This window comes from Planococcus citri, chromosome 3 (assembly GCF_950023065.1).
Source record: "Planococcus citri chromosome 3, ihPlaCitr1.1, whole genome shotgun sequence".
Taxonomy (NCBI): Eukaryota; Metazoa; Arthropoda; class Insecta; order Hemiptera; family Pseudococcidae; genus Planococcus; species Planococcus citri.
This window is the reverse complement of record NC_088679.1, coordinates 41752551-41763762: the sequence shown is the minus strand read 5'-3', so window position 1 is coordinate 41763762 and position 11212 is coordinate 41752551. Positions and strand designations below refer to the sequence as shown.

The 11212-nt window shown below is 33.6% G+C and overlaps 3 protein-coding genes across 3 annotated transcripts; all 3 read right to left on the bottom strand.

Moving 5' to 3' along the window:
- Nucleotides 1-288: 288 nt before the first annotated feature.
- Nucleotides 289-3826, bottom strand: LOC135840227 (ATP-binding cassette sub-family A member 17-like). Its single transcript, XM_065356652.1, has 10 exons — nucleotides 3629-3826; nucleotides 3299-3522; nucleotides 2917-3217; nucleotides 2381-2821; nucleotides 2010-2267; nucleotides 1683-1921; nucleotides 1425-1572; nucleotides 1144-1354; nucleotides 810-1035; nucleotides 289-618 (listed from the first exon to the last, which is right to left on the bottom strand). Exons 4-10 carry the CDS (start codon nucleotides 2586-2588, stop codon nucleotides 424-426), a joined length of 1485 nt encoding a protein of 494 aa, XP_065212724.1. The 5' UTR covers nucleotides 2589-2821; nucleotides 2917-3217; nucleotides 3299-3522; nucleotides 3629-3826; the 3' UTR covers nucleotides 289-423.
- LOC135840591 (ABC transporter A family member 6-like) lies at nucleotides 3321-7204 on the bottom strand. Its single transcript, XM_065357215.1, has 8 exons — nucleotides 7009-7204; nucleotides 6839-6910; nucleotides 6588-6726; nucleotides 6266-6515; nucleotides 5976-6124; nucleotides 5715-5821; nucleotides 5512-5657; nucleotides 3321-3396 (listed from the first exon to the last, which is right to left on the bottom strand). The coding sequence occupies exons 1-8, from the start codon at nucleotides 7114-7116 to the stop codon at nucleotides 3321-3323; spliced, it is 1047 nt and encodes a 348-aa protein (XP_065213287.1). The 5' UTR covers nucleotides 7117-7204.
- LOC135840590 (phospholipid-transporting ATPase ABCA3-like) lies at nucleotides 7165-10896 on the bottom strand. The gene is made up of 10 exons (XM_065357214.1): nucleotides 10596-10896; nucleotides 10284-10520; nucleotides 9975-10072; nucleotides 9725-9889; nucleotides 9388-9628; nucleotides 9062-9226; nucleotides 8569-8723; nucleotides 8193-8445; nucleotides 7965-8119; nucleotides 7165-7227 (listed from the first exon to the last, which is right to left on the bottom strand). Exons 1-10 carry the CDS (start codon nucleotides 10894-10896, stop codon nucleotides 7165-7167), a joined length of 1833 nt encoding a protein of 610 aa, XP_065213286.1.
- Nucleotides 10897-11212: the final 316 nt, after the last annotated feature.

Genomic DNA, 11212 nt, shown 5'->3' with positions numbered 1-11212 from the left:
TTTACGGAAATCAAGTATGGAATTCATTCAACATCTTTTCATAACCATGAGTTTCATCGTGTCACGCATCCCCAACCATAAGGCCATATTCTTTTGCGATTTTTTTTTTTTACATCACTCATTTGGGACATTGCTTCAAAGCAGACAGATGGATAATTACGTTTACGTAGTAAGTTACCTAATATACGCACTTACTTCTTAAAAATTAATCATTCGAATCAAAAAAAGGATTTTGAAATTGCTATCACAAAATACACGTAAATGCATCAACCATCACCCATATTGAAGAATAACTTTTACTTCGGTAAAATTAAGAAAAAATAAAAAACACTCTGTAACTGATGAAGAGCTTTTTCCTGATTACATAATTTTATATAGGAACATGCGATCGGATAAAATGTATCCGAGATGAAGTAGGTGTTTTCAAATCGATTCACGATATGTACTTTTACTGGAAGTTTGTTCTGGTTGTGTGAAGGCTGTAAAAATTTCTTTCAAGCTGATATTTCTTAGAATGTAGTCTTCCACTATCGCATTATTACGCTTGATGTTTTCCATTCTTTCGAATACCGTTGACCAACTTAAAGAGGGATCTTTTATGTGATAATACAATAAATCCTGAAAAACAAATCGAATAAAAAAGTTACTTATCCGAGGAAAAATACCGCAATTGGATATGTTTTGTTAACTTTTGTGATGGAAAAAGAAACACCAAGTAGGTAATTAGGTAGGTACCTACAAAACTGTTGAATCATTACTTGCATATTCATATTATAAGCCAACAATGATTATGAAAAACAAAGTCTTACTCGATGTTCTTCCTTAAGAAAGCAGTACCTATGACCGAAAACATTCAGAATATTTTGTTCCAGAAGAACAACGTCTTTTGAAGAACTGCCACTACGACGAATTCTAATCGAGACGGAAAATCCAACTGCAAATTTCTTTTTTAAATGTGCCACGGTCCCAATACAGTGCATCTCGCCATTTATTATAATAGTAATTCGATCACATAATTTTTGGCATTCGTCCATACTAAGGACAAATAAAAACGAATGAATCCTCCAGAGGTACATTAAGTACCTAGGTATAGGTTTCGAAAACAAAAAATACTCCCTCTTAGGTCTTAAAACCGATACATACCTCGTTGAACAGAAGATTATAGTTTTACCAGATTCTCTATGTTTGGACATGATTTCATAAAATTTATTTTTCCCATCGGAATCTATTCCACATGTAGGTTCATCTAAAATAACCACTTTGGGATCTCCTATCAACGAAATCGCTATGCTGAGCTTGCGTTTATTAGTGTGACTGTGAATTTTACAAATTTTATCCTGAATCTTTTCCAGCTCTGTAAAGCGTACATTAAATATTAATCGTCTAAAATACTAAAAATATAATTATAGTAATATTTTCTTCACCAAAATCTGATATCCATTTATCCGTTATAGTCTCGATATCTTTTTTTCTAATTCCGCTCAACAATCCGAATATTTCCAACATTTCTTTACCGGTAAATTCATCAAACAAAGGACTAGTTTGAGGACAATATCCAATCATGGAAAAATACTGAAAATAACAAAATACAGTTTACAAATTGTTTCATCAAGTGCAGATAGCTGAGATAGCCCAAATGTCCGTACGATTTGGATAAATTTGAATTTAATGTTGTGACTCACTTCACTTTTTCTAGTATTCAACTCAACGCCTTCAATTGAAACGTTCCCCTTGGACGGACAGATTTTCCCCGCTAATATTTTAAGAATAGTAGATTTACCAGCTCCGTTCACTCCTAAAATACCGAAACAAGTTCCACGTTGAGCAATAAAACTGATATTCTCAATAGCTGTGGTGGGTTTAATCGAAGTAAAATAGTTCTTGCTTAATCCGTCAGCTATCAGCGATGTTTTATTGTATTCTGTAATATTTCAAAATCAGTAAAGTAAAATCAAAATTGTAAATTATTAAATTTTTATTCGAGCGAATAAATGTAGGTAGGTACCTACTTGATTTATCTTTTTTAATATTTTCTATTTCGAAACGCTCCTGTTTTACATCGTATTCGTCGTCTTGGCCATCATCTGAATGCCGAAGTAAGAACGAAGTCAGTGAGTTGAACCAGCGATCAATATATCCCATATTTATCAAGGATAGTAAAACGGCGTAGAGAATTATATCGATGAACAAAAACAACAATCCTAACGATAGTCCATTAGGATTCCCACTTGATGGAAAACTCCAGAAAGATAATTTCTGCAAGTTGCCTGCATCATGAATTACTAATAGTAAGTAGGTATCTATAGAAACGTAATTTAATACCTACCAACTATTCTACTACGAATTTAAAGACCAAAAATTTAAATAAATTTGATCATACCTTCGCAGGACGATTTCAAAAAAGGTTGGCAACTATCACATGCCGAATTATGTTTCCATATTTCCAAAAATTTGTTGAAAAGTAGAGTGAAATTCAGAAACGGAATGAATAAAATTATGTACTTCAACGGATAATAAAATAAGCCGAACGATACGAATTGAGCATAATCAGTGAGAATAGATTCTTCGATTCGGTTAAATATGTACATGCTGATGCTGCCTTAACGAATGAAACAAATTTAGAAAAAAATTTCCACCATAATACAAATACCTATCCTCATACATACGTAAACCGTAATTCTATTTGTTCACTACCTACACAAAGCGTTGAGCACTAGAAACGAGGCATACATGCTTTTCGTCGTTTTAAATAGGAAACTCATCGTATAAGTACACAACAATCCGCTAATTCCGAACAATGCCATCATCACCATAAATGCGCCTATAAAAATAATAACTTTTCATAACCCAACCGTACAAACACACCTACATAATACGTAGGTACCTACATACATTTCTTACAAAGTTTATACCAACCGTGAAAGTCAGATAATGGAGTGAAATTCAAACTCACATCACTCAAGAACATCACGATCATTAGTCGAATAATCACAACGATGATAAAAAATGAAAAATCGAATACCAACGTAGATAGCCAATGAAGCCAGAACGGTACACCTGATACAGTTTGCACGTGCAATAATTTTCTAGCTAATTTCATGCTAGCGAATTCAAAAAAATATAGTATCAAATCAACCGTATAAAAAGCGAAGAAAACAAAAAGCAACGTTGTAATTGCTAATTTATACGTTTCTTCGGATACTTTTCCACAGTAACTCTGAAAATTGATGAAAATTAGCTCTGAATTTAAAGAAAATCATTTTCAAACAAATTGTTTACAAATTTGTCGTGATCGAACCTCATTTGAATCCGGCATAGGTTTATTTACGTTCTCTATTTTCCACGATGTGTTTCTTATTTGGTATTTCAACAGCGTATTTGAATAAATGTTGATTGCTAATGGTAATGATTTCAATTCCCATTGATTGTATACAATTGTCGTCACGCTTGTTTCAAATTCAAATGCGGCCAAAAGAGATGTGCCGAACAGTATTTTGTCATATTTTGCGATCTCGAGCAATTCTTCAACGTGCACGAAACAAAATGTTAGGTAGGTAGGTACATATAATGATAGTTATTTTTAAAATGAATTTTCGAGCAAGTTATTGTGCTACTCACTCATACTAACTTTCATTAATATTCTCGCTGAATGGAATAACCATACCTTCCCTTTCCTCGATATACTTCGAAATGATTTCGTACAGAGCAACGTTAGTTTTCGTTTTCTGTAGTAATATGGTCGGATTTTGAAATTCTTCAAGTGACAAAAGCACCTCGCTTTTGGGTTTAATCTTGCTCGCTGTTAACAGTACAACTGCCAATAACAATGAAGGTAATCCAAGCTACGAAAACATTTTGAATATTATTTTTCAATCGGTGTAAGCTGTATGTAGATATTTACTACTTAAATTTGAGTTCATGTGCCTAATAATTATTATTTAACATTAGGTAATTCATGATTAGAGACAGCAACTGATCTCAAGTTCAATGTATAGTATACAAGTTTGCCTAGCTGCATCGAAAAGACTGACAAAAGGGAACCTCTTGAGGTGTCACACTCCGATTTGAACGGGACTGTGATTTTTGGAAAGAGCATAGTGTAAAACTCCCGAAACCAAATTTTCAGCTGCCCAAGTTCATTTTTCGATTTTTGGTGAATTTTTGAAAATTCAAAATTGACTGTTTTTGGCGATTTATGCTTTTTTAAAAAAAGTACGTACTTGACCAGTAAAAATGGTCAAAATAAGTCCTAAAACTAATATTAATTACTCAAATCCAAATTTCACTGTTTCCAGCCATTCTGGAGCCTCCAGCGCGATTTTTCAATGTCTCCAGAATTTTGAATTTGCTCCAGAAGGCGTGAATATGAAGTTGGGCAGCTAAAAATCGTGTTGTATATTACACTCGACCTGTTTAACGAGTTTATCTACATTTGAGCTGATTTTGAGAGTGACACCTCAAAAGTGGTTTTGACCAGCTTTTTTTTAAATTAAAAAATCAAAAAAAATCAAAAGATAGCCGTTTGTGAGTAAATTTTTGAAATTTGTGCGAATCGCTGTATTTCTTCAAGAACTAACCCCCGGAGCACAAATTCTACCATTTCCAGCCGTTTTGGAGCGAGAGTGACACATCAAAAAACCACTCTTGAAGTGTCATTCTCAAAATCGGCTCAGATGTGGATAAACTCGTTAAACAGGTAGAGTGTGATATACAACTCGATTTCTAGCTGCCCAACTTCATATTTACGCCTTCTGGAGCAAATTCAAAATTCTGGAGAAATTGAAAATCGCGTTGGAGGCTTCAGAATGGCTGGAAATTGTAAAATTTTGATTTGGGAGGTTAGTTACGGACAAAATACAGCGATTCGCATGAATTTCAAAATTTTCCACACCAACGGGACACTTTTGATTTTTTGGATTTTATTTTATTTTTTTTTTAATTTTGAAAAAATCTGGTCAAAAAGCCACTTTTGAGGTGTCACTCTCAAAATCAGCTCAAATGTGGATAAACTCGTTAAACAGGTCGAGTATAATATACAACTCGATTTTTAGCTGCCCAACTTCATATTCACGCCTTCTGGAGCAAATTCATAATTCTGGAGAAATTGAAAAATCGCGCTGGAGGCTCCAGAATAGCAGGAAACAGTAAAATTTGGATTTGGGTTATTAATATTAGTTTTGGGACTTATTTTGATCATTTTTACTGATCATGTACGTACTTTTTAAAAAAAGCATAAATCGCCAAAAACAGTCAATTTTGAATTTTCAAAAATTCGCCAAAAAACGAAAAATGAACTTGGGCAGCTGAAAATGTGGTTTTGGGAGTTTTAGACTATGCTCTTTCCAAAAATCGCAGTCCCGTTCAAATCAGAGTGCGACACCTCAAGAGGTTCCCTTGTGAGAATAAGTAAGTACGTGCTCGTAGATCAAGAGAATAAAATATCAAAAAAAAAGAGGTTCAAAAAAACTTTTCTGAAAAATCTCAACTAATTCTCCTCTGCTCTTCACGTACGTATTATTCTTATCAACGTGTCTTGTGTAGAAGAAAGTTATCTTTTCTAATGACTCAGTGCCCATTTCTTCATCTTTATAATAACCCAGTTGAAAAGTTGAGGACGCATTTATTTGATTATGGCCTTGAATTAGCCCATTGTATCTCTGTGCAAGACAAACATGCACACGTGAACTCTAGAGTTTATAGCATAGCATACTCACCTTGACAATCACATTTAGATAACTTCTTTTCGTATACAGAATTTTCACTTCAAGTAATACTCTCATTTGCTGAACTTTGAGTGAAAATCCTTTCTCAACCTGAAAATCTGATAAAATTTTGATGAGTAAGTAGGTAGTTTATTTTAAAAATACATAATGTATTTTAAGATAGTCAGTACCTATCTAATCTTAGGTATAGGTAGGTACATTTCTCGTGAATAAAATTAATAAGTATGTAGTTATAGAAAATTAATTCCTTACTCGAATCACCCAACGTTGGACTTGGTTTCGCAGAAGGCAAATTCGTCGAATACGTAACATTTTGGTCATTTGAACGATTTTTGGGAGTAATTTTGTCGTGAATTATTTTCGACAATCGTTTCGGTGTTTCCAGAAATTCATTTTGTATTCTGTTTTAGCAAAGAAACAAAGTTATAGATAGCTATGTTTTATTCATATAGGTTCAAAGAATTTCCCGATCTCTTCATTAACCGCAGTTTCATTGAAATATTTGACAGATATACCTAGTCTTGTTTTCAAAGTTGACTTACTTCGATAATATTTGTTCCAATGTAGCGTACGCTACCTCCATGTTTATTATTCCCAAACTTTTTTTATTTTGTTCCAATTCTTTGAACACCTGAACGAATTTAATTATTTCCGCCGGTGGTATCTTGAACGCAATTACATTATATTTTTGTTGTGTGACCAGAGCATCGGATATCACTTTTTTAACGAGTTCTAGTAGAGGGACATGGTTTGTGTTTTTTTCTATTGTAATAATCAGTTCATATCCAGTTCCTAAAAAAATGATATAAGTAAATACATTCATTGAACATAACATGAAAATCAGCATTATTTAAAAGCACCTACCGAATGTGTTTTCCAAATACGCCGGAGTTCCATGGGTTACAACAGTACCATTTTGTAAAATGGCTACCCGGTCGGCCAATCTTGCTGCTTCTTTTGCATAACCGGTACTCAAAATTATAGTGTGATCTTTTCGCAAATTCTAGAATCGTGAAATATTACAAATTTTAAATATTTATACCTACCTACTCAGAGGTAAGTAATCATCATTCTCATAAAAAAATAATTTCAGCAAATGAAAAAAATCCACTAACTTTAAGCATACTCCATGCTCTTCTTTTCGATATAAAATCCATTCCAAAGGTTGCTTCATCTAGTATCAGTATCTGAAAAGAGAAACTTTTAATCACTAGCCATCCTAATGTAATACTGAATGCAACTCACCGAGTCACCGATTGTCAAAAGGTTACCTTAATTTACCTACTTTTGGTTTCTTGAGCAAGGCAATCGCGAAACTTAATTTTCTTCTTGAGCTTATTGTCAGTGTATTCGCCTTAGAATTTTCTTTTCCCCGCATTTCCAGCATCTTCATGTTTTGAACTGCCGCGTGAGTGGCGTCTTTTTTTGAAAGTCCTTTCAACTAAACAATACGAGTATCAATAGTTATCAACTTCGCAGCTCCGATACCACCTATTATTAAACACTATACCAATAATCGAGAGATCATATGTAGGTACATGATTATTAGAAATAATTTGAGTTCCCTTCTATTCAACTCTCATCCTTACTCTTACAGAAAAAAAAGATAATTTTTCCAATTCTTTAAATGATAGCATTCAACATTCTGAATTCAACATAATAAGTTGAGCTTTCACTACGAAAGTTCAGTTTAAAAATTTTCAAACTTTAATTTAAAATTTCGAATCTATCATTCATTCATTCATTCTATTTTCAACTTCGCAGACAGATTCGCTCCAAGATCAACCATTTTAAAAGTGTGAGGGTTCAAAGTTCAGCAGTTTCGTAAAACATCGCGAATACATTATAACTACAAGTCTCCCCCCCACCCCTCTTCTCCTGCCTGTGAAACGATTAGGGTGGGAATGACGATGGTTATTCCACAGGAGCATCAAACAGGAATCATAACAAATCGAGCAAAATTTCAAACTTCTTTTTGATTCAAGTCACACGAATTCCCGTATTTACGGCGAACTGGTTATGCAATTTTATTAACATCTTTAGGGACAAGATGGAAAAGAGGGTAAAATAATGCGATATTTTGAACGCTATGTTTTCAAAACTGCTAAACATGATTAAGACTTTACTTTTTTTTAAATTCAACCCATATCACCACCCCTCCTCCTGTAGCCTCAATTCTGGTTAAAATGGGCACTCGGCATTTTTTTTTTTTTTTTGAAAGAAAAAATATCCCAAGCTTACCATAGCGTAAAATTTAAGATGATCCGCAACCGATAAATAATCGAATAATCTATCTTCTTGAAAACAAATTCCCAAATTTGTTCGCAATGTGTCCAAGTTATCTTTCAATTCGGCTCCTCTGTAAAATAAGGTCCCTTCATCGTACGAGCTTAAACCTGGAAATGAACGGTCGACACAAAAAGTGAGAAATATTTCTTTACCATCTTCAAAATAATTGTATAAATTTACCTGCTATTGAAGTTAAAAGAGCAGTTTTACCAGCTCCATTATGTCCTAAAACAGCAATTATTTCGTTTTCATAAATTACAAGATCAACTGCACTAATGGCATACGAAGATCCGTACTGTTTGGTTAGATTTTTAATCGTTATCAATGGTCTGAGCTGAGAGGACGAAGATTCGTTGTAATTTATTTGTGTACCGGTCAATATTTGTAATTCATTCGTCGATTCTTTCTTCTTTTCATCTTTTTTTAAAAGAGACTGTAAACAGAAAAAAAATAATGATCATTGGGTACTTACCTACTTGATTTCAAATAAGTTTGTTTTTTTAGGTACGTGAGGACAATGGAATCGAGAAAGACGTATTTATTCAGGGTTACTAACTTCCAGAAAAAATAAAGGTTTTTTCGGCACACCGTGGGTTCCAGGATTTATAGATGTAATGTATAATGTGAGCAATGAGTATAGAACAATATCAAATAGTAGCATACCAACTGAATAAAAAATGGATCCGAAAGATGTCAGACCAAATGATTCGCCTGCAAGAATTAAAATACTTAACGTTATTCATTTCAATAGGTAATCAATTCCAATAATTTCCCAAAGTTTAAAACGGTCTGGATTGAAATGTTTTGGTACGCAGTAATAATTTCCTCAACACTGCAAATACAATTTTTGTGCATTTTTTCAGCTTTCTCAATCCTTTGAAGACATTTCAACGGACAAAAATTTGTTGCAGGACATTTCAGTTCCCTTAACAAACTCTTAGGCTAGGCAACCAAGCACATATGAACTCAAGATATATTGCCTATTGCGCGAAATGCAATAAAATATTTTAAGCAGAAACAAAATAAGTAAGTATATCTATGATTCTAACCTAGAAGTTCGTATTTTTGCACAGTTTCAATAGCTATAGCAAAAGCAGAGGCTGGAATTAAAGCAATAAATATCGCGGTGCTCTGAAGGTTTAATTCGTGGTAAAAAGCGATCCATAGAAAATTAGCGATCAGCACAACTATGAAAGTGAAAGAAGCAACGATACCTGAAAAAATTCACATCATTAAATTTCAGATTCACGCGGTATTACTTAATCACATTTATTAAAATGCTATTTTCCCAGAACTGAATACGACGTAAAAATTTATAGGTAATTCAAATTATTCGTAGGCAAAGAATACCCAATTGTATTTTACGAGCACCAACCTTTGTGAAAAATTGCGCAAAACAAGCAAATGAACGATATATTTGCGAGACTGTACATCATAAACAGCAACCAAAGAGCTGGAAAAGACACGTAACGGACAAGTTCTATGCCATTACTTAATGCGGAGGTTTTGAAAACCAATGTCATCAAAGTTAGCGATATTGCAGGCACTATAAAGGCGTGAATTAGCCAACTAAGCCAAATCATCCATTCTTCTACACCGTGTATCTTCATTAATTCCTAATTTTATTTCGCATATGCCGAAAAAAAATTACTCTTATATAGGTATCAACGTGAAACAAATGAGCCCTGTGATGAAAAAGAAAATCAACAAACCATAACACCGGTTTCTTTCTCTTGAATAACAGCATTTATGAAAGGAATAGATAATGCTACAGAAGTAATGATAATGCTTAGAGACGCTATGGTTATAAAACCATTCCTAGGAATTGTGCTGGTTTCGTATTCAGGAACAGGAAATTCCAGGAATGCTGGATGAAACTAAAATAGGTATTAAGGTGAATTCAAGTTTATGAAGCTCGAGAGCTTCATGAACGTATTTTTTTCTAGTGAAAGATGAATTTACCTCGGGTGGATGCCAATCTGTTTTATTAATTTGCATGCGTATAAATTCTTCATTCAATAACAACTGGATTCCTGCGAAGCCTCTTTCTACGTATACGTCTAGAATAAAAATGTCTTCATAAAAGTAAAGTAAGGTAGGTAATATCACGACTCACGAGATGATAGTTTCTCATTTGAATTTCAAATTTTTTTAAAAATTATTAACGAAAATATTTTGTATTCGAATTTATGTAGTTGGAAAGAAAGATAGGTAGATAAGTCGGTAGGTGTGCATTATTATGAATTCAAAAATGATCATCGAAGCATTTACCATGTTGAGCAGGCGCAGGTTTTTCTCTCAACACACGTGATCCTAATGTTTTGGTAAAATCATTCAATCTCAACTTATACCGAAATACATCATGCGACGATTGTTCGAAAACAATTCCAATACACGTGCCGCAAGCAGTACGATTAAACATGAACGATTCTAAATCATTTTCACTCGAAAAGTTTTTCACCGTCATTGTTTTCTTAGTGTTTTCGTAGTCTTCGATAGAAAGTCCATCTGCACAAATGAAATAAATATTCAGTTTAACAAAACGAATCAAAAAATAGAAACAATAAAACGAACGATTCTTACTCAATATATTTACGACATTTTCTACGATCTGTTGATTGGACGGATTCCAAGGTGTGTAAGCTAATACATTAGTTAAAACTGTTTTATACAGTATGAAAGTTTTATTATTCGTGGGATTAAACGATGACTGATATTTAGTAACGGTTGATTTAGCCCACGAATTTGGTTTCAGCAGAATCACGTACGGTATATAAATAGCTATGAAAACTGGTACTAAGGCTTCTATCAGCGTCCATACCCAGAAATGTCGACGCCATCGGTAATTTTTCCACATAAGTAGAGTCAGTTTACGAAAACGCATGTTACCTGATAGTTGAATACCTACTATAGTTACGATTGTGGAACGATTCGATGCCCACGTTCACAAAACGATAGTTCTATTTGAAACTGAAAGTCGAGATCAATACGAAGGTAAATACATAAATAAATAATTTATAGCATGACTGATGAAAATAGGAAACATTGTGTTTGTGAAAAGTAGAAGGGTAATCTTCGGTAAAACGTAAAAAAATATATATCTAATTACTGGTAAAAAAAAAATAACAATAGGTACCTGTTCATAACTAGAAGAAAAATTGAGAGCATAATTTTACGTAATGGAAGACGTCTGCTGGAAA

Coding starts and splice junctions, on each gene's coding strand:
- LOC135840590 (XM_065357214.1), bottom strand. CDS start 10,896: ATGCGTTTTCGTAAACTGACTCTACTTATGTGGAAAAATTACCGATGG. Junction 8,446..8,568: donor AACCTTTATTTTTTCTGGAA/GTTAGTAACCCT, acceptor TTCTGTTTACAG/TCTCTTTTAAAAAAAGATGA. Junction 8,120..8,192: donor TCTTTTAACTTCAATAGCAG/GTAAATTTATAC, acceptor GTTCATTTCCAG/GTTTAAGCTCGTACGATGAA.
- LOC135840227 (XM_065356652.1), bottom strand. CDS start 2,588: ATGTACATATTTAACCGAATCGAAGAATCTATTCTCACTGATTATGCT. Junction 1,922..2,009: donor TATTAAAAAAGATAAATCAA/GTAGGTACCTAC, acceptor GAAATATTACAG/AATACAATAAAACATCGCTG. Junction 1,573..1,682: donor TGAATACTAGAAAAAGTGAA/GTGAGTCACAAC, acceptor TGTTATTTTCAG/TATTTTTCCATGATTGGATA.
- LOC135840591 (XM_065357215.1), bottom strand. CDS start 7,116: ATGAAGATGCTGGAAATGCGGGGAAAAGAAAATTCTAAGGCGAATACA. Junction 6,727..6,838: donor GAGCATGGAGTATGCTTAAA/GTTAGTGGATTT, acceptor TCACGATTCTAG/AATTTGCGAAAAGATCACAC. Junction 6,516..6,587: donor GTATTTGGAAAACACATTCG/GTAGGTGCTTTT, acceptor TCATTTTTTTAG/GAACTGGATATGAACTGATT.